The sequence below is a fragment of the Phascolarctos cinereus genome, unplaced genomic scaffold (genome assembly GCF_003287225.1).
Source record: "Phascolarctos cinereus isolate Bilbo 61053 unplaced genomic scaffold, phaCin_HiC Scaffold_9;HRSCAF=440, whole genome shotgun sequence".
Taxonomy (NCBI): domain Eukaryota; kingdom Metazoa; phylum Chordata; class Mammalia; order Diprotodontia; family Phascolarctidae; genus Phascolarctos; species Phascolarctos cinereus.
The window spans coordinates 232,621,468-232,644,833 of record NW_027556402.1 but is presented as its reverse complement, the minus strand read 5'-3'; the positions used below and the strand labels follow the sequence as shown (position 1 = coordinate 232,644,833).

The window sequence follows — 23,366 nt, the reverse complement described above, 5'->3', positions numbered from 1 at the left end:
ATGAGTTCTTCTCGAGCTGGTACTCAGGGGTCTCTCATCCCCCTTCCAGGGCTGAGTTTCCTCTTGCCCCAAGCACATTTTATATACTAGTCCCAGACTCAAAAAATCCCATGTTATGGTTCTAAATACCAAGATGAGAAATTCTCACATTGAAACCCCTTTCTGAGCCCTTAATGATTACTAACTAAAATCTGATCTTTTAGTGCAATTGACTAATGCCCATTTCTCATTTCCTTGCCTTTATGTGTTTTTTTTTTTTGATCCTACAATAGGATGTTTCTCCATTTAATTATATGTGCCTAGGACACATAAATTTAAAAAAAATAAGTTAGAGGGTTAGGACTAACTCCTCTCTTTTTTTTTTCATCCCAGAAAGGTAACTCTCCTCCAGTCCCTCAGCTCATGGCTCCCCTGCACCAATGCTGAAATTAGTATTTAAAAGAAATTCTTGCTGACTTAATAAAAAAATAACATTTAAAAAAACCAACAAAAGAAGCAATAACTAAGGCCTAGTACATGAGTACAAATAGTGAGACCAAATGGTGTCTTTGGGTACGCTACCAAAAACTGCTTGGGAGTCATTCATTACCCATGTTCCTTCCTGTTGGATTGTAGTGTTCCACTGGATGGGAAATTGGATCAAGGTAGCCTATCCAGGAATCATCTTGCCTCTGGGATGTTGTTTCCTGCCTGGAATATGTGTCCTGGGCTGCAGATAATAACAATGATGTTGTTAAATCAATAGTTTTAGAAAAAAAGTTAACAGCTGACAATGAGCCAAGCATCATATTCTTAGAATTTTCCTTATGCTTCATAATAGTATCATCTATACTTGGTATAGATGGTGGTAAGGCAGGGAGAGATGGTAAACAAGAGGAAGGTTGGATTCTGTTTGATGCCAGATGTCATTTGGGGAGCTTTTGTTTATTCATGCTCATTTTCTTTGTCATCAGTTTATGAATCATTTGCACTACAGTCCAACAAATGGAGTAAAGAGAGATACCACAGCAGGTCAAAGATGATAAATATTCTCCCATGCCATATTGCTCAAGTATTTTAAACGGAGAGCCTAAGGCATGCGTTTGTATTCTGAGATGTCACAGCATCACCATGAAGTGAATGTTGTTCTGTGTCTCAAAGAAGGGAATTGGCAAAGGTTTAGAAAGCTTCTAGATGTGATGAGCATGAATGAACGACTGGTCATCTCTGAGATCTAAAGAGCAACTGTCAAAAGGCATTGCTTCTGACATCTAGATTGTTTGCAGAAGGACACCTGAGCAAGAAAGATACCCATTTTGTGTTTGTAAAATCCAGTCTACCCAGCATTTCCCTAATCCATCAGGAGCCAAGGAAAACAGAGGTTAGAAAGTTATTGAAAACTGCTCTGCCACTTCAACCACACTAAGAGTATGCAGGCACCAAACGCGCCATTTTGCCAAGAATGTTATGTATTCAGAAGGCAAAATGCAGGTGAAGGAAAGAAAAGGCCAGCTCTTTGCACAAGAATCCATATTGCAAACCATACAAACAGGAAGGCTCTGCAATGTCACTGAAGCAAATGAAGAATTCCTGAGTTCTTCACATGTCAGGAAACATTATCATCTTTCTTTTACATAGAAAGATGGCCAAGCAAAGTTAAAGAAGCCACCATGATCATGATGCGGAGATCTTATTCCCAGTAACCACAGTCCAAGAGGATAGAAGGGGTATTATCTCCACCCAAGAGAGATATCTAAAGTTCAAGATGAAGTCAAGAAGTGAACAATGGACATGACCAAAGGGCCAAAAGGCATCATGGAAACCAATATTTCTAAAGAAAGATATCTTGTCCTAAACTTCAGGCTCTATTTCTTTATACAAGATACATAGTGCCCTTAACTAATCCTCATATGTCTCCACAGTCTTCACAGAAGCATATGGAGTCATCAAACATGGTGAAAGTTTGAAACACAAACCCCTTTCACAAATTTCCTCAAGTCTCAAAATAAGAATGAGAGTAGGATGGAGTCTCACAGGGGGCTGCCCTGGGTTTATCTACCCCTGGCACATTGACAAACAAGAATAATATTGGAATCACAGAATGCTAGAGATGGAAGTCTCCTTAGAAAGCATCCAATCTATTCTCTCACCTCCATTTTTTTTCAGGTAGGAAAACTGAGGATTAGGGAGTTAAAGTGACTTGATACTAAGACTACTGGGTTGGTTTTTTTTGTTTGTTTGTTTTGTTTTTATTAAACACTACCATACTGACTTTGTGCTGAAATCTTAGTTTTCTTTCTCTCTTAATCTTTCTTTTTATTTCTTTTCCTTCCTTTCCTCTCCCTCCTTCTCTCTCTCTCTCCAAAAAAATAAACTAACTCATGAGAGTTCAGAGCTAATTGACTTAGTATCTGATGAACTCCCACTGAAGTGATCCAGTCCAGTTGGTAATCAGTCCTCTGATATTCAGAATGTTTGATGAAAAATTAGCCCCCTCCCCCCCCTTTCTTCCCTCTTCCTCTCTCCTCTGCTCTGTTTTCTTTCTTTCTCTTGAGAGGGAGAAACAGACTTGCAATTTTTTTTTAATATATGGAAACGTCTTTCATTGACATAGATCAGCAACTCTTTGTCATTGTTTTAGAGCATTGCCCAGGGCATAGAAAGGTTAAGTGACTTGCCCATGGTCACACAGCCAGTATATGACATTAGGGATACTTGACTTCCAAAAGGATTGATCCTCTAACCCCTGTGCTTTTTGTATTTTAGAGAAACCCAACAGGCTCTTGCCACGTGTCTTACTGCTATTCATGTGTGACAGCTGTTTGAGGCCTTAGCCTGTAAACTGCCATCGTTCACACAATCTAATCCTGATGCCATCATTCATATTAATGTAATCCTTATGTCTTGTGGCACCTCCTTAAAGACTGGCCTTTGATCAGTCCTTATTGCATTATCAATAAGGGTTGTTGTTTGTCCTTCATTCTCAAAGAGGACCATGACATCAGGAAGATGATGCCATGACTTGCAAGTGAGTTGGATTTAAGTGAGAGAGGACTGTACAAAATCACCAGCCTCACTTTCTCCTTCAGAGCCCTCTGGGTCCAGTGACAAGATATAGATCAAGATGACTAGAGATGGCCCTGGATGAAGGACAATCAATAAGGGAAGCTTTTAATCAAGATGACTTCATAAAGGTACCCATAATCCATTACCCGTTGTCTCTGCTGTTGGCTCAGCATCTTCATTTGGTGGCTGAGGATGATTCAAAAACCATTCCCACCCTTGCTGTTGGACTGCAGTTTCTTGGGTTGTATTGCTAGGTATGTCCAAGGCTGTGAGAATGATGGTTGAATCAATAGTGAGAGCATTAGATAGCCACCATCCCCCCACCATATACCATGAAGGCACTTTTGTTTATGCCACCAGAGTTGTACCAAGGACAGATGCTAGAGATGACACTTTAAAAAAATTCTAACAATAAAGTCTTTAATTAAATAGCATTCCCAGTCTAAATTAGTGCATGGAAGGAAATTATTTGGTGGACTTACTCCTCCAAAATTTCCTTCTGTTACATGCCCAGTTATGGAGACAAAAGCCTTTGCTGGAAATGAGGATAGCAAAAGAAAGGGATATTCATCAAGCTTTCTTTCCAAAGAATATCAGTGTCATTTGTCTAAGACTAATAAAGATATTAAAGACAAGAATTCCATCAAAAAAAATCTACAGGGGGCAGCTAGGTGGTGCAGTGGATAGAGCACAGGCCCTGGAGTCAGGAGGACCTGAGTTCAAATCCAACCTCAGACACTTGACGTTCCCTAGCTGTATGACTCTGGGCAAGTCACTTAACCTATTGCCTAGCAAAAAACAAAACAAAACAAAAACCTGCAGGAGAAACTTTAAATACAAAACCATATCCAGATCACCATCTTGGACATTTTAGACATTTATGCAACCCAACAAGATGACACTTTAAAAAATTCTAACAATAAAATCTTTAATCAATAGCATTCCCAGTCTAAATTAGTGCATGGAAGGAAATTACTTGGTGGACTTACTCCTCCAAAATTTCCTTCTGTTACATGCCCACTTAAGTTGATTGGTGATCTTTCTACTAGTTCATCTTTAAATCAAAAGTGTTGAAAGTTAGCCGCCTTACTTGTACTTGAAGAATGTCCATCATAATCTTCATGTTTCTCACCAGGAACAAGAGAAGGCTGTGATTCTTGGGTTGAATTTTCACCATGAGCCCTATCATCACTTCTGTTCATGTCCACAATAGCTGTGATGGTGATTATAAATATACTCTTGGTTGGCCAAATGCTTGACATCATTTTCTTGCAATAGACTGTACCCTTGTTCACCCATTATAGTTACTCTCTTAGAGAAGACACTTTGGAATTTCTTCTTTCAGGAGGAAGTAAATTTGTCCCAAATGAATTTATCTCAAATGAATTTCCATGGACTACTGCCAATATGTCACAGGGGAAATGGTGCCTGAAATAGTTTACTAACTACCTGTTAGGCAAATATATTTCAATATTCAGGGAACCGTGATTCATCAATGTGCCCCACTCCTAGCCCACATACCCCTTCTCCTGGTACATATCACATCTCCTCTGTCCCTTAATAGAGGCCACTTGTTAGTTGCTAAGTCAAAAAAATTCATCACCTTGAGGCCAAACTAGTGATAAGCCTCTCCAATCCTGGCTGAGCTGGTCCTCAGATGGGTTCCACAGTCAAAGCATTTTCCACTTGGGTGAACCTGACAAATCTTTACCTCCATTGACATAGGCTTTAGGAATTCAGGGTCACATCCATGCCCAAAATGAAGCATCGGAGGAAGGTTTAATGAAGATACACAAACATAACCCTTATTGTTAAAGGACTACAGAGTAAGCCATTCTAACTCAGTCATTTGTATTGGAAAAGCTCATTAAATTTGAGGATTATAGGTTTTATGGCTACTAAAATATCTCAATGATTGTTACAAAGAGAGCTGTGAAATTCACAAGGGCCATTTGACTAAAGAGTATCCCAACTTCCTATTCTCTCCTTCAGGGCTCTTCAGCTGCATTAGCATCTCTGAGTTAAGGACATTTAATTAAATATGTACAAACCATTACCAGTCACTTTTGCTGTTGTTTGAGGTTGTTCTTCAGGATTTGGGTGACCATGAGCCCAGGGTTGCCAGTCTTGGATCGTTTCATGACTTGTAGCACGTGTTGAAGCTGAAGCTGTCACAATGATGGTTGAAGAAATTATGAAAAAACCACTTGCCGAGCCTCCCCTGACAGACTTGAATTAAATTTTCTCTTTATTTTGTACACATGATAAGCCAGTAGATGTATAAACATATACATCTGGTTGGAGTTGGAAGAGAGGAGGAAGAAAAGCAGAGTGCCTTTGGTTTGATTCAGTAGCATTGCCAAGGATCTCAACGTTCTTGCCATCTTGTCTCATCGCCTGGGTCTTCAGGACATGAGATCTTCATAGAAAAGCATCCCAAGTACTCTGACAAAAGCAGCAATAGCAGCAAGCACAACAGCCCTTCACCAAGGCTGACCAAAAGATGCCATGGCCTTTTTAATCCATGCAGCCTAGAGTACCCCACACAATGCCATAGCCAAAAGGACCAGGAATCTAGAGCAGTGGCAAGTATCCCGTGTTTCTGTGCTCAGATAGCTGTACCAGCTGTGACAGAAAAGTAAAACGGGTATTTGAAATGATCGTTTGAATGAATCAACAATAGTGTTGGCAAGAAACACCAAGAGTAAGATCTTCCCCACTGATAACGACACAAGAGAAACTCTATCTTTAATAGCCCATATAATTAATAGGTCCAAATTATGTTTTGTTTGCCAAACACACACAATCTTCTGACAATATGCAAAACAACCAAGGTTAAGCCAACCAGAGCTAATGAAAAGAGCCAATAGAAAAGGTCTATGAGAAAACCACCACCACACCAGCTCACCACACAGTTAAGCATCTACCAAACATAGTAATGTTTCCCCCCAAAACATCAGCATCAAGATACAAAATATACGTTAGTGAAAATCGAGATATGATCAATATCAGTGCATTTTGGGAGAGGGCTACCCACAAATGCTTCACAATCCTTTTTAGCGCTGTTTTTTTAACCCAATAAATCCCTCCAACAAATACAAAATGTTATCATTTCCATTTTACATGTTAAAAAATACTTTGGAACTTTTAACCATTACCAATTAACCTAAAACAAAGACACTTTGAAGGTTATAAACCACATTTATAAGAACTAATTCCTTTTACTCTCAAGGATATCAAAGAGTATTAGGGGGTCAGTGGGGGGGGATTCTTACTAAGTTTTTGACATAGGAACCAAGATTAAGGAGAGTTAAGGAAAGTTTACTACAATATTGAGAAGGCAATCAGTAATCACAAACTAATTCCTTAAAATTGTGAGGATCCTTTTTTTCCATTTTTTTGAAAAAATAAATTTTGGTTGTTATCAAAATGATGCTAATTCTTGCTCTATAGATTCACTAACTTATAAGAAGGATTGTGTTGCCAAACTGCAGTCTTGGATCATATTCACGCTTTCCCAAAGGCTGGCCCCATTGGGTGCCTCTAGTTTTATTGCCACAAAATGATTCTACTGTAATTAATCATTATTCTTACTGGTACTGATAAAATCTTCATCATCATCAATGCCTGATCCAGAATAACTGGGAGATTTTTCTCTTTCTTCTTCGCTTTCCTCATTTGGTTCCAGGTCTGCTGAGATGATAGCTGAGTCCATACCTGTCGTGATGACTTGTAGTTATTGACTGAGCAAAAACCTAGGCAACCCCATTTGACAGAAGAGGGAAGTCAAGCACAGATGAGTTAATCAATTGCCTGATTATCTCAAGAAGAAAGTAGTAGGTCCAGACGCATGACCCAAGATTCCCAAATTCTGGTCCCTAAATGAATTTAAACAACTTTGTAACTAAGCATAGCGTACTGGAAAGTAACCAGAAATCAAAATGAAAAAAAAAAGTCAGACTACAAATATTCCAAAGAAGTCAAGGAAGAAAATAACAGTTAAAACTGGTATATTGGAACAGATTTCTTACTGCTTAGAGCAAACAAAGCCTATTCATGCCAAAGCATTGAGAAATTAATAGAAGAGTTTCATGTGTGCCTATCAATTTTCTAAGCCAACTTCCAAGATTCTATAACTCCAAACATATATCATCAATTCATGGAGTATCATGAGCCGACATCTCTTTATAGGACACAAAATGATTGGCAATGCTGCAAACTCTTTCTCTTCCTATGAGTGTTCATCTGGATAGTCACCAAGCAAAGGAGTTCAAAGAGCCAGGTAGTAAATTGGTCAAAAACATTGCACTTGTCCTAATCAAGTGTGGCATGCTGATTTCAGATAGAGATGGAAATATTAGATAGATGGATGGATGGATGGATGGATGGATGGATAGATGGATGGATGGATAGATAGATAGATAGATAGATAGATAGATAGATAGATAGATAGATGGATGGATGGATGGATGGATGGATGGATGGATGGATGGATGGATGTACATATGGACATAAATATGTAGAGAAACATATATAGATACATACTTATAGTTATATAGATTCAGTTATAGATATACACATATATGTATATGTATATACACAACATATATTCCTATACGAAATAAACATGCCCCACTTTGATTAGGGTGAGTCTCATGGAGACCCACAAAAATCAAAAAGTTCATATAGAACTCAGAATGGAGTAAAAGAATGTGTAGTTAGCATTCATAGTGTGACAGAGGCTTATTTAGATTCTATCATTCAGTATTTGGTATCAGTGGTGGTTCTAATCCATTGTGGGTTGAGGGGGAGACACAATTTCTTCTTTATTCCTCTTGGATAGAAACTCATAGAAAGAAAAGATTCAATCTTCCAAATGACCTCCATATGTCTTTTGGAATAATCCCCTTCACTAGGAATGAGTTCCATACATGGGCTACAAGCTGTTTTCTAGAAAGTGTTCTGGCTTTGAATACATAGGTATATATATCTGGGTTTTTTTTTCATTCATGTTAGAACCTCATATTATTATTTCCCCTTATGATTCACTTGCAAATATTGGCCACCCGAAAGTCAGAGAAAGCAATATTTTTAGAACCAAACAAGAACATTTCCAATGAAATTGGGGAAAGTTTCAAGAATTGTTGTTCCAAATGTATAAATTAAAAGCACATATTAGATCTGTGACTGATAGGTAACTTTCTCTGTATATATTTCTTTGGGGAAGAAACATCATGCAATACCTAACATGACACCTTGTGAGATGCTTCTACTATTAAAAATCATCATGTAATATGAAAGCAACTTTGTAGTTGCAGCTCTGATCTCATCAGCCTGTCCATACATATGGAGGCTCATTGTGAAGATAATTATATTTATTATCTATTGGTTGAGATAGATTTTTCTCAGTTCTTTTTTTTGTCAAGTTTGCAACAGATTGCTTAGGGATTAAGGATTCCCCACCGCACCCCACCCCACCCCCAAATTTCCAAAAATATGATGTCTTAAAGGAAAAATGAACAATCTATTAGTCTAATGTCTCATGGTATTACAAAGGATGCCTTATAAAAGTAAAGACAACTTTAAAAATCACATCTGTTATCAAGAAAGATTTCTCTTTTATCAGCCTGCACAATGACTTTCTATTAGGGCCTCTTTTCATACTATATTAATTCTTTAAAAGATAGAAGACAGAGTCTAACTCTGCTTAGTAATATTATAAAATTCTCTTCAGGACACCTCCTGCTCCCTGTCAGTGATTTGGTGATCTTTTCTTCAGCCTTTTAGAGTCCCTTGAGACCCAGAAGGAAAAAAGCCTTTGCCAACATCACCAAAAACCAAAGAGAATCAATGGAGGCTTGTAAGAAAGTCTATGAAGAGAGATCTTCTGAGCCCCTCCCCAGCCGTCCTTGTGGTTCTGTGGCTATCTCTCAGATTTTGAAGGCCAGAACCAGTCAGAATCTTCTTGTTTCATTGCTGTTGTCTCCTGGATTGGACCACTAGTGCTAGTCAAAGCTGTTCTGAGGGTGGTTGAATCAATGGTGAAATCATTACTTGCTACTTTCTAGAGAACAGCTTTTTTTGTGTTCAGACTTTTCTTCTTTAATGATTCAAGATGACCATTTACACTTTTTATAGATGGTAGAGAAGAGAAAAGAAAGCCCAGAAACCTATATATTATTTTGCATGACCATCATTGGATTTAAAACCATCCAATGTCATCTACTAATATCCAGTAACATTATTCTAGATATCAAGATATAGCTAACATTTGCAGCCAGATAACCCAAACACAGAATTTCAGGTAGACAAAGATGGTTAGAAATAGAAGATGATGAAAAAACAGAGTCAAAATTCTCTCTTAAAAATTCTCATTTTTAAGTAAGCACTGTGATTGTACAGTGAGCCATTAGAATTCTTATTTCAGGGAGAAGAACACCAAGAAGGAATGCTAAGCAAAGGTTAATGGCATGACTAGCCCATTGACAAGACCAGAAGGAAGGATCCTTCATCATCAATTAACGAGTATACTGGAGCTGTCTTTCTTTGAAACCATTTTGATAGCTTGTTGACCCCAAAGAACCAGACCATCAGAAGACAGAATAAGACCAAAACCCAATAGAAAAGCTAAAGCAGTCATAAAGTCCTTAAAATCCCAAAGGTTAATTATTTAGGTTATTCATTTCCATTACCAAGGAAACCCAAGAAAGGCCCAAGAAAGAGCAAACCAGAAAGCAAGTTTTCAGTGCACATTTTGCCCTAAAAGACAATCTTTGCAAAATTTTTTTTCATGCATCATGCTTTTTACACCTCATCCATCCCTCTCTTGCTACTTCTCTGCTAATAGAGTGATAATACACCCTGACAGATGACACTTCCTTTGATGAAATTGACTAAGCTAAGTTATTCTTATTCCCTCATTTTGCCACATTCCATTCATTCTTTCAGATAAAGATCCCCAAACTTATCTGCTCTAAGTGTTTCCTAAACAGTAGGGGTATTTATAGAGATATAAAGGTGGTTTAATAAATCAAGTCACTATACTTCATAATGAAATTGCTTATAAATGTGTAGGAGAATAAGCCATTCTCTACCAGTTTCATAACAGAGAAACTACCTTTTTCATGAATCTAACTTGCTTGGGAGAAAGCAGATAAAAAATGTTTCAGAATTACATCTTCTGGATGTAACCAGATACAACATCTTCTATTCCAAAGGAACCTTGTGACCATAAACTTCTGAATGAAAATGGCCTCCTTCCCATTATATATGGGAAAAGGGAAAAGAAAAAAAAAAAGACTCTAGGTGAACTTGTAATCATCTCCATTAGTAAGAATTGAGGGTTGCCATATGAGAAAGGGACCAGGCCCTTTTCTCACCAGGAAAGTTAAAGAGCCATTAATTGGAAGCTTAGACATAGACAACACGTATCTATTTTCTTTCATCTGACCTCCATAAGAACAACTGATAAAATCATATATGACTTGTTACCTGGCTTGGCTGTTGAAAGATACTTACTATAAGTTAGTGGATGAGCAAACCACTCCTGCATTAGATTATGATGCACCTGAGCTGTTGTTTCAGGAATGGAATGAGTCTCTGAATGCACAAGGGTGATAAATCAGTTACAGAAAAGTTATTTAGGAGGATCCCACTAGGGAAGTAGAGTTCTTTCTTTACATAATATTAATTCTCTATAAAAAATCTACTTCTTTGTCACAGTGGAGACTGGAAAAGACAGAGCATAGAAAAGCCCCAGCAGTGGCCCTCTTCAAAACTTCCTGAACAGAAAACCTAGTTATTTTCCCTCCCAAATGAACATCTTAGAGTAGAGATTGATCAACATAAGTTAACATCCCCTTACAAAGAATTCAGCATAGGATCAAGTAATGATCTATGGCAAAACTGGGCTTCCTTGGCTCCTTTATGTAGTGTTACATAGCTGAAATGGTAGCATTCAGCAATTCAGCCATGATTCACTAACTTCAACATTGACTTGGGCCACTAGAACTCATTTTTCTCTAAGGTAATTCTTAAGTATAGATCTGCATCTTTCTTCTTCCACCCCATAGTTGAACCAGGAAGCACTGGTACTAGCATTTTATGCCCCATGTAAGTAGTATCCTCATTGGCTGTGAAGAAGGTTGAAGCTAGGCTATCCTTTAAATTATTTAGTGTTCATTCACCATTATTAGTCTCATATTTATCATTGTGTTTTAATGGGATATACATCCTATTAGAAGTGATTATCAAATTCATGGAAAGCCTTCTTCAATCATCCATAGTATTACTTTCTTCACCTTCTATATGTGGCTTGAGCATTTATCACCAATAAGTATGCTTATAACGAAGCATAGGCAAAATGTTCCCTTCACAAGCAAGGGTTGGCCTTTCAGGATTGCGAATGCAGTTACTGAAATTATAGAAATCTGTGTTCAAGCTAGAGAAGAGTTTGCACATTTTTAGTTTGCCATTGAATTCAATTGGGAAGGGGGTATAATGGGGAGCTGGAGGAATTAAAGGATAGAAACCCAGATTAGGCAGAGGGAAGACACTAGAAATAATACACACCCCCAAGAAAAAAGGATCAACATTTAGACAGGAAAAACTCCAGTTGCCAAGTTCATTCATGCCATGGAGCCAACATGATAGCCAAAAAAAAAAAAAATAGAATATGCTTGATACCCTTCAAGATTCCATTGTTGAAACAATCTAACATCTCCCAAATCTATCACATACTGCCACTGTTATCCACTACCAAGTCACCATGGCCCTCACCCAACAGCACATCAGAAATAAAGCAAAAGAAGACCACGAAATAAAAGCACTCTGGGGGAGGCAGCCAGGGTATTGTAGAAAGGGCCCTGGATTTGGAATCAGATGACCTGAATTCTGGCATTTGCTAACAGTTCAGTTTTCGGCAAGTCACCTTGCCACCCTGAACCTTAGTTTCCTCCTCTGTGGAAATATGGACAATCATACCTGCCCTGCTCATCTTGTGGGTTTGTTGTGAGGGTCAGATGCAACAAGAAGAGAAAGGGGCTTTGTAAACCATAGACTGTAATGATGACAATAATGGCTAGCATTTTTATAGCATTTTAAAATTGGCAAAGTATTTTACATAAGTTTTCTAATTTTACCTTCACAACATCCCTGGGAGGTAGATACTATTATTATCCCTGCTATACAGATAAGGAAACTGAGGCATAGAGATAATGTGACTTGCCCTGGGTCACATAGTCAGTAAGTTCCTGAGGTCAGATTTGAACTCAGATCTTCCTGACTCCAAGCCTGGTGCTCTATCCACTGAACTACTGAGCTACCTGTACTATGCTTCTTTTATCCAAGCTCTAAAAAAAATTGTTCCAAAAGCCTTAAGCACTGAGAGTATCTCCACAGTGGCACAAAAAGTAGGATTTCATTCAGAGTTTTATACTAGAGCTAGTGAAGAGATTTTTCTACCCTTCTGAATTCTAGTGGCTTTCTTCTGTTAATTATCTCCAGTTTATCCTGTATATAGTCATTTGCACACAGTTGTTTACATGTTTTACCCTATTAGTTTGCGAGCTCCCAAGGGCAGGGTCTGCTTTATGTTTTTCTCTGCATCCCCAGAGCTTAGCACAATACTAGACACATAGTAGGCATTTAATAACTATATTGACTAACTACCTGACTTCACACCTCTTCTGCTTTGAAAGGGTCTCTCTTAAGTTACATTGCTGGATCCTCTATAAAGCTAAATGTCAGAGTTAAAGGGATCTTGGAGTTCATTTAGTGCAATCCCTTAATATTACAGCTGAGGAAACTAAAACCCATACAGAAATGAAATGAATTGGCCAAAGGACACAGATTATAAGAGGCAGAGCTGAGATTTGAATCCAGAGCTTCTCCCTCCCAATTCATTTCAGTGATAGTCACTCCTGGGTTCTTCCCAATCTGAGTAATTGAGCTTTCTTATCTTCAGCTACTGAGCCATCATTCAGCTGACCTGTTTACAGGAAGATCAAGGAATCCTGCCCAAAACTTACCCACATTTGGGAGGTTTTAAAGATATATTTTATGATGTTTCATTTTTGCAACTATTCATCTGTTTCTAAGCAGCCTTCATCCCTTTTTCCTTCTGCTTTTCTCTCAAGGATAGAAAAGTTTGAGTTGGGAAGCCAAGTCATCCCTACGTGGCTGGGATTGGGTAATAAACTCTGCTGCCTCTCCTTTGCTAAACCATAGACCTAATGTTTACCATTAAGCATGTGTTATTAGTTTGGCCTTTATTTTGGCTTAATCCCCACAGTAAATATTTTACCAGGATTGTCGTATGTGAGGGGAACACATTTACAGTAATCTAACTCTGTATGTTTGAGACTGAGGTCACTTATTGTCTCATTTTGATAGTATTAGCAAAGAAAGTAGCTTGCAAAGCATAATGACCATGTGGTGGAAAGCGAAGAATTCAAATCCACAGTGGATTTGAATTCAGAGGACCTAGGTTCTAATTCTGGTGTTGATACCAGAGTTTATAACACAAAAGCAGAGACATTCTTTTTTTTTTGTCTTTGTATCTTTCTTTGCACCTAGGAAAGTGTCACTTAAATAAATGCTTATGGATTGACTGATTTCCTACTCATGATCTATGTGGATTTAGACAAGTCATATCCTCCTCTTTATGCCTCAGTTTCCTCATATGTAAAATGAAACTATCATTAAGGTCCATTTCCATCTCTAAATCCTGTGATCTTAATGATTTGAAATCTCCAAATGGGTTAAGAAATTGAGAGCCCTGGAAATTGTACACTGCCCACTAGAAAGCCTGTTTTGCTATTTTTGTTTTGTCAGCAGTAAAACTCTTAGTTCCTTTGGAATGGAACTGAAGAGGTGTGAATTTTCAAGAAGACTAAAACATACTGGGAAACATGGAAGAGTTCAAACACCTTGGCCATCAGCAGTGGGATGCATTCATGGGGAATTTCTCTCAGTGGAAGAGCTGACCACATCCTGAGTCTGAACAGAACCAAATTTGAACCCCAGAAAACCATTCATAAAATGAATATGAATGCAAAGACATTGCTATTGCTACTGTCTGGTTTGTTAGAGTCAGAGAGCAGAAAAGGCCCCTGCCACAAGAATGCATATACCATTAAGTCTCTACCATCCTCTTTGAAGAACTTGGCCCAATCTGCAGCTTTAGAACTCCACCTACTACTGTCATTCAGCAAGATACTGCATGAGTAAAGAGGAAAAATCCCACCACACAATTCCCAAAGAAAGATACTCTTAAGATCAAATATTTCCTTGTTAAGAAAATAACTCAACCAAATGACCAAATGAAGAGAAGGAAAGAAGACAAAAGAAAGAGATAAACATTTCCCAACCAACACAAAACACCAAGAGACAGAATCCCAAGATGGCATCTGCTTATCCTCTTTCTCGCTTGAAGTGCCAGAGAATAATATAAGCAGTCCGAACCAGTATAGAAGGCTCTCCCCACATCCTGTTCCATTTAGGCAAAAACAATTGGCAAATCATATTTGTTATTAACATTCAAGTTAACTAAAGTATTGCTGAAGCAGGCCCTTTCTAAAGAAAATGATTGTCATCAGTAAATTCAGCTCACCCTGGTTTTTCCAGTATTTTGGACCTCAATCCACTATTGGCACTTAAGTGTCCTTAAGCAGTATGCTGGTGAGCATAAGGGACACCTTGGGTTATCTTACTTCTCATCAAATCATGAAATCTGAGCCTTTGAAGTAAGCATGTTTTGAGGTCCGCTGAGCCAACTTCTACCTGAACACGAATCCCTTCTATAGTGCCCCTGACAAGTGGTCATCCAGTCTCTACCTTAAGACCTTTGGTGATCAGGAATGCATTACCTCTGAAGCCATCTCCACTTTGGGATTGTACTAATGGTTAGCAAGGTCCCCCTGATTTGGAGTATAAATATGCCTCATTCCAACTTCCTTACATTGCTCCTTTTTCTGCTCTCTGTGGCCAAGCAGACAAACTTAATCCCTCTTCCATAAGGTGACCCCTCAAATACTTGAAGACATCTATCATGTCTCTCCTAGGTCTTCTCCACATGAAATATCTCTAGTTCCTTAAGATGGTTCTTGCACGTCACAGTTTCAACATCCTTCCCCATTCTGATTGCCCCCTTCTGTACTCAGGAAAGCAGGGGGAGCTAGGAAAGCCAAAGTATTCTTCACTTAATAATAAATAATAAATTTAATTTAATAGCAACTGCTTCCTAGGGTTATTGCACTTTGCAAACCTCGAATCACTATGTAAATGTTAGCTATCACGATCATAATCATCATCAGTTTCTTTTATCCATTTTAGAATGCTTAAGAGAGAGTATTAAGAGAACAGAACACCTAACAACTCTCCTTGGTGACCTGGGAATGGGCATCCTCTTTGCCTCCCTCTGTCCTGTGAAAGCCATACTGCCTATTAGCACCTGCACCATGTGTGATCCATACTCTCACTTCCTCAGAGATGGCCTTTTTGGTCCACATGTTGTATTTCCCTCTTACAAACCCAAATCTTGAAACCTTGGGTATATACCAAGGCTATATCTTGGCAGGAGGAGCTAGAGAGGGAGGAAGAGTATTTGTAACAAAGATGCTTTGTCTCTCCTAATGATGGTCCTTGGTTTGAGAAAGATTGGAAGAACTACCCAGGAACTAGCAAGCTTGGGACTTTTCTGACTAGTGAAAATGGACATGTGTTCTCCTTACTGGTGACAGAAGGAAAGCTTTCATGGTCTTGGAAGGAAGTAGGCGTTACATCATCGTATGTTGTCTGAATGATGGTGGAACCACCCGTAGTGCTCCTCTCTCCTGCAGACCCACTGCTCCCATCATCATCTGGATTGAAGCTGGGGTTGATATCTTCAGGATTTGTCCGATATTCGCCTTTCTTAGTATAGCGGGTTCCATCAGGGTTTACAATGCCTGAAGGAAAGGAAAAGTACCATCAGGGCTTCAGATTCACCCCTGTGATTACTCAAGCACGGGGAAAAGTTTTAAGTAATGAGTGCATCAAATATAGACACTGGCACAGGGGCTATATTCACTGTGTGACTAGGAATCATACCTAAATGTACCAAAAGTAGCTGTTTAGACCCCAAAGATACTGTGCGCATTTTTTGTAGTTTTTTATGTATACACACACACATACACACACACACACACACATACACACACACACATATATATATATATACATATATATATACATATACATATATATATATATACATGTATATATTTATGTATATATAGAAATATATTCACATATAACCTGAACATCTATCTATACTGCCAGTGATTTTGTCAGAGTAAGGAACTCCCTATGTACAAATTCCCTCCAATGAAGAGATTGCAATCCATCCTTGATATAATAAGTGTCCTATGGAGTTATCTTAGAAACACACATGTTAATGTTACTTGTTCACACAACTAGTAAGTATCAGAAGAACTGGTAACTATTCCTTCCTGTTCTATTATGAAATATCACCTTTACATAAATGTGTATATAAATATATATGTGTATATATACACACATGCATGTGTATATGTAATATATATTACATTGTATGTAATGTGTACATATACACATCACATGTATAAATTAGCATGCCTATGAATATGCATTTATTGGGTATAACTATAAATACACATTAGCCATATATGCATGCATATTGATTTATGGACATATATGCCCTGTGCAGGTGTATATGTATATACACATACATGTGCACACATACATATATACACATACGCACATCTACATATATGTACACATATCTATGTATCTGTCCAGATACATATATTTACACATATACACATACATGGCAACTTGAAGTAATTGCTTAGAGACAGCCAACCTCAGACTCAGGAAGACCTGGGTTCAGGTTCCAGAGATCAAATATCAGAATTCCTCCAACCCCCACCCAAAGTCCTGGTAGGGATTCTAATAGAATCCTTCCCCAATTAAGATGAACCAGGTCAGTCCAAAATCCATGTAGAGAGCAACAAAAAAAAAATTGCATGAGCACAGTGGACTGTTGCCTCTGAACTGGCCCTGTTCTTTTGACACAGTACTGAAAACATGCAGCACTTTTGATCCCCACTCCCCACCCCACACCCCACACTTGTGATAAGAACAGATGATAAAAGTCAGAAGGGAAAGGTACCTATGGTGATTTGTCCTTCAAATATACTTGGTATGTCTGTGACAGATGAGCAGTCTTCTTTGTCCAGTGGGGCTGTGAGGAAGGAGAACAATGCAAATGGTCAATTTCATTGAAATGAGTCAAGAGCTAGTCTTATTTTTAAAAATTAACTAAGACAATGCCTTACTCTTTTTTTAATTGGAATTTGATGATCTCCCGGCTCTTCCCAATACCATTTGAATCTGGCCTTTCCAACCCATCTACCCTTCCCCTTCCACCTCAGTTGGGATCTTAGAAATGGAAGAGATCTTGGAAATCATCCAGTTAGCCAACCCTATTATACAGATTTTTTTTTAAAGTGAGGCTAAGAGAGGGGAAGAGACTTTCTCAAGGTCACATAGGGAGTAAAGAGCAGAACTAGGTGGCATCCAACCCTGCCAGGGAAATCTCCTCTGGACACTTCCCAAGAGAGGAAGGTGCTTGGTGTTGTACTTCTGCCATAGATCTTGAAGTCTATTGTCATCATCCATTTCCCAGGACTCTCTAACTCCCGAGTGGTCACAGAAAAACACACTATACCACAAGCACGTGCACACAGCATCAAACATCTTACGAAACAGAATATTTTGCCTAAATCCTATCACAGGGATAGAAATATGATGAAAATGAGCATGATTTATAGGTTAAATTGAAACTGCAGCAGCAATTCAAATAGAGTCAGAGATTCCAACTCAATTTCCACCATCTCATATCCCTTTCCTCAAATGAAATGGGAAAATCCAAGACCGAAGATCACATCAGCTAAGAATTCTTAACAGCCATCTAAAAGCTTGACGAGAGCTTGCATTTCTCTATGAAAATGTGGTGAGTCATTATCTTCTTTGGTGCTGTTATGGAGATTAGATCCAGATGGATTTTTTCTCCTGGCTTTATCTAGTTGTTGATTGATTACCTCATGCCTAATTGTGGTTCCTTCCAGTACCACAAGTCAACAAATCTTTGTGTTTAACTGATATCTTGACCATTTCTAGGTGTCCTGTCAACAAAACCTAGGACTTTACAGCATGGGTTAGCTCCACGGGTTAGACATGAAAGACTAATTATTTTTGTTCATTTTCCTTTTATGTGTTTTTGTACTCTGAACCTCACAAATTCCAAATAAAACAAGTCTCTCTGTATACATTGTAGAACATGAGAGGATTGTATCTGAAACCTTGGATTTTTATTTTATAGTGCTTTTCTTTTTATAAGTATACAGTAAATTCACTAGGTAATTTTCAAAGCTTTCCTGTTTGTCTACAGTTTCTCCTGACCTTGCTTCTGTTCTCTTCTCTTTTGGGGAGGGAGGGTGAGATTCTTATTCCTATTCCCTTTTCCCCTCTCACATTATCCTCTCTGATTGTTAAGACAAACAGAATCCTTTTAACAATTAGCATAGTCAAGCAAAATTAAAAAAAAAACCCTACATAGTCCATGTCCAAAAATGTCCCCCAAAATCTCTTTCTGCATCTTGAGTCCATCACTTCTCCATCAAGAGGTAAGTAGCATTCTTAATCATCAATCCTCAGCATCATAGTTGGAAAGACTAACATTTTAAAGCTCACTTCTCTTTCCCCCTGTTCTTCTGGAGTTTTCCTTCTCATTTTCCAGGGAAGGCTTGAGATGACTAACCTTCTACTTAATTCATTTGCCATGAGCTATTAGAATGTAAGCCCCTTGAGGGCAGGGATTGTTTCAATTTTGCCTTTCTATCCCCAGGCCTTACCACAATCCTTAGCATATAGTAGACACTTAACAAACACTTGTTAGCGAACTGGTTAATTGACATTCTTATACCTTCCCCTCAAAAATTTATGATATTTGTTTTATACATATTTCAGAAATCTCCCTTGACAGAATATAAGTTCTGGGAGGGCAAGGACTGTTTAATTGTTATCTTTGTATCCCCAGAACCTAACACAGTGTTTTGCATATAGTGGGCACTTAATACATGATTTCTATTTATAAATACACATATCCAATAACCTATTCTGCATGTTCCACAAGATCCTTTAGAATTTAAGATACTTAAAATCAGAGATCTTCATTTTTGTCATTGCATCCTTAGCGCCTGGCTCATGGAAGGCAATTCATAAATGCTTGTTCATTGTCTGGCTGATTGATTTGCATCAGCTCAAAGGAAATGCCACAGTCTGGAACTTCATACAAAAGAAGTTGTTAAGAAGAAGAGTTTCTCATCTTTAAGATGGGAAGAATCCCATTTGGTCCTCCTCCTTCAAGGCTGCCATTGGGAAAATACCTTGTAAACCCGAAAGTGCTGTCTGTAAATGGCAGCTATTGTTAATATCATTGATCATGTAAGATGACTTTTATAGATTTGGTTTTTGTCCACTTGGAGGAGAGAAATGGGCAGTCATTACCTTAGCAAATACAGTAAATGATGGCAATCACCATGCTGCCACACAAGGACTTCTTAAGAGGAGAGGCCTTTCATCTAACATAAAGTTGATCATTTAACTAAAAACAAACAAAAAAGCCAATGGTCCCATGCACGGAAGGTGACAACCTCACTGAGATTGTAAATTGCAGAACAGCTGATCCTTTATATTGCAGTAGAGAATTTGTTTTTCCCTAGGAGCTCCCTGTAAGCCTCTGAAATGCCTTCCAATTTTTAAATTTGTGGTCCTATGATCCTATGAGGGCTCCTAGGGGGCACAGTGGATAGAGTGCTGGTTCTGGAGTCAGGAACTTACCTTCCTGAGTTCAAATCTGGCCTTAGACACATATTAGCTGTGTGACCCTGGGAAAGTCATTAAATCCTCCTTGCCTCAGTTTCCTCATCTGTAAAATGAGCTGGAGAAGGAAATGGCAAACCCATTCCAATATCTTTGTCAAGAAAACTGCATATGGGGTCATAAAGAGTTGGACTTGACTAAAATGACTGGACAACAGTAACAAAAATGATCTTATGAAATTATAGGTCCAGCCCTGCCCCCCCCCCAAAAAAGACATCCAGGCATTACCTTGACTGCTATAAAAATATTTAAATTGGAGAATAACAAAGATAAAATCATAGGATCACAGATTTAGAAACAGATGAGACTCTCATCTAGGCAGCTCTATAGTGTCATGGATACAACATTGGGCCTGGAGTCAGGAAGACCTGAGTTCAAATCTAGCCTCAGACACATACTAGCTATGTGACCTCAAGTCACTTAACCTCCATTTCCCTTAGTTTCTTCAACTGTAAAATAAGGACAATCACAATACCTGCTTCATAGGGTTGTTATAAGTATTAAATGAGATAATATTTGGAAAACTCACAGTACCTGGTACATGGTAGGTTCTATATAAATGCTCATTCCCTTCCTTCCCTTCCCTGCAAAGGTAGGCTGGTGAAATGACTAGGAGGCTCTTATACAGAGAAGACCCAGGCTCATAGCCAGACTCTGATACTTGCTAGCTGCACGACTTTCATTGACTCATTCACCCTAATATGTCTCTGTTTCCTTCTCTGCTCAATATGTATTTGATAAAAGTACAATATAAATGCTGTATTAGTTCTGACCAATGATACATTCAAACCAGGACCCTGGCTCTGACCATGTCATAAATTTAGCCTTCAAACTTGCCTTCTCATTCACTAGTGGGGCTTGGTGAAAGCAGCCCCCATGCCCATTGCCTCTAATTCCCAACTGGATTTCAGCTCAGTTCAGACTTGGACTGGGAGCTACTCTCAACTTCCTTCAGGGCTGATTATATACTGATATGGCATCAAGAACATTAAAACCAAGGGAAGACCAAATGCAGACCATTTCCCCAAGCTGAGAGACTGATACTTGGTGTTCCAATTTCTATTCTAAAGAATGTTTGATGTGTTTTTAGCATTCCTTGGGTCCAAAGCAGCGTGCATGCCAGTGAGGATGATAACCCCAAAAGACATTCAATTAGGTTTGCCCTCCCTTCTCCAATAATGGAACCTCATTAGCCAGGCTTTCTACTTAATGAGCATTGCTGGACTGGAGAGAATTAGGGCAAAGAGAGGCTGCTGCTTTATTCAGTGACCCTTCACAGAGACCTTGAGAAAGCAGACAGTAAAGACTGAGCTCTCTCTCTCTGGCTATCTCTACCACACCAAACCAGCCACCTGAATAGTAAACTCCTACCTTCCTTCAAAAAATACAGCACAGATGACACTTACCAAGCCCTTTCCTGATCTGTTCATTTGCCTAGCCCTTCCCTCCAGATACTTGTGCTCACTCCTTTTTGAAATATATAAAAATATACACACATATACACATATATACATATATACATATAACATATATACAATTTATGTATAATATAAATTACAACGTATATGTTTATATGCATACAAAGAGTGCCAGGGTCCTGGTTAAAATGTATATAGTATATGTAATATAGTATATGTTATATAACATATACCAAATATTAACATAATATCTAACAAACATTATACATAATATATTATATATTACCTATATTAGGTTATATAATATATAAGTACCACATATAATATATTATGCAATATGATATATAATGAAGGTTGCATGTAATACAAGTAATAAATATGAAGTATATATAATATTTGTTATAAAATATTATACATAACATGTCATATATTTTATATGTACTTATCTCCATATGTCATATATTTTATATTGTACTTATCTCTATCCCCCCCCCAATAGAATGTAAGCTAGAGGTCAGGGGCTTTTGATTTTTGATGTCATATCACCAGCACCCTAGTACATAGTAGGTGCTTAATAAAGGTTTACTGAATTAAATTATTGAATTTTGTATAACTACTATATGTTCCATATAGTGCCATGTATATGGTAGTTTTTTAATGACTACTGACTTACACCACTCTAATTCAATTAATGATTTGGCTAGACCTCTCACCTCTAACCCATTATCAGGTGCTTTCTTCATCCCTACTTTGCACCAAGGTAAAGCTTCTCCAAGCTATGGTATCAATTTATTTCATTCAAATGACAAACAATGCAATGGAAATAAATGCCAACCTACCTGAGGCATTGAAGCAGTATGTGTCATATTGAGACATATTTGAGGGAAGGATATATACCCCAGTGTTATTTGCTGCACAGAGAAACCTGGGCGTCTTTCGTGGGATTACAACATGTCCATCTATGAATCCATACCTGTGGAAGAAAAGGGAGTTATCAACCTGCTAGGATTATCATGGTGAGTCATGGAATAACTCAAGATCCATAAGTTATATGAGGTCTGGGACGATTTTAAATTTTTCTTTGTACCTTTCCCAGCCCAACGGTTTGAATATTCTCAATAATTTTTGCTGGACCCAATTCTTTACTTATTCTATATTCCTTTATTTAAATTAGCCCTAAAATGTTTCAGAGGTCATCAAGCTGAGTGTGAGCATGTTATAATACATTCTAAATAAGGAATTACATGGGAGAAATAGAATAAAGGAGACAATCAAGTAAATGTATGACTAGAAAAAGGATAGGCCACTCATGTGGAGAGAAGAAGGGATAACAGAGGGTAGATCATGTACTCCGTGGTATGTATGCAATATTGACAGTATATAAGGAAAGCACCCAGTACATTAGGTGGAAACCCGGTGGCAAATTTATGTAAGGACATGGGCCGGTCACTTACGACAGGCAGGCACACATGGGGTGTAATTTGCCCTGCTAAAGGCAATGTCTACACTAAAGAGGCCATAGATCTACTGGAAAATTGGAGTGCTGGTTAAATAAAAATAAACAACTACAGAAATGAAGAGCTACATGTTCAGAGACAAGAAGATCTTCTGCACCGCAAACCCTGTAGAGTGTAAGCTCCTTGAGGACAGAGACTATTTTCTTTTTGTATTCCTAGTGCTCAGCACAGTGTATGACACATTGTGGCACTTCATAAATATTTTTTGACTAATTGACTACTGAAAAAAAAAGGAAATGGAAGGGAAGGGAAGGGAGAAGGAAGAAGGTGGCAGAAGAGAGAGAAGGAAGGAAAGGCAGAAGGGAAGGGAAGATGGGAGGGAAGGGAAAGGAAGGGAAGGGAAGGCAGAAGGGAAGGGAAGGGAAGGGAAGGGAAGAACAAAACATTTTTTTCAGTGCCTCCTAAGAAGAAAACTTGTAGG

At 38.3% G+C, this 23,366-nt stretch overlaps 1 protein-coding gene across 16 annotated transcripts in view; it reads right to left on the bottom strand.

The window, feature by feature from the left end:
- CD44 (CD44 molecule (IN blood group)) overlaps positions 1 to 23,366 on the bottom strand; it is an 86,959-nt gene that overhangs the window by 25,643 nt on the left and 37,950 nt on the right. For 9 of the 16 annotated variants that reach the window (XM_020963845.2, XM_020963846.2, XM_020963849.2 and 6 more), the window contains exons 3-10: positions 22,268 to 22,401; positions 17,237 to 17,308; positions 15,777 to 15,992; positions 6,640 to 6,762; positions 5,097 to 5,213; positions 4,136 to 4,258; positions 3,192 to 3,311; positions 590 to 709 (exon numbers count right to left, since the gene is read on the bottom strand). In XM_020963845.2, the coding sequence (XP_020819504.1) occupies positions 590 to 709; positions 3,192 to 3,311; positions 4,136 to 4,258; positions 5,097 to 5,213; positions 6,640 to 6,762; positions 15,777 to 15,992; positions 17,237 to 17,308; positions 22,268 to 22,401 (1,025 nt within the window). The remainder of the gene's footprint in view (positions 1 to 589; positions 710 to 3,191; positions 3,312 to 4,135; positions 4,259 to 5,096; positions 5,214 to 6,639; positions 6,763 to 15,776; positions 15,993 to 17,236; positions 17,309 to 22,267; positions 22,402 to 23,366) is intronic. The other 7 variants (XM_020963847.2, XM_020963851.2, XM_020963857.2 and 4 more) reach the window with 7 other exon arrangements.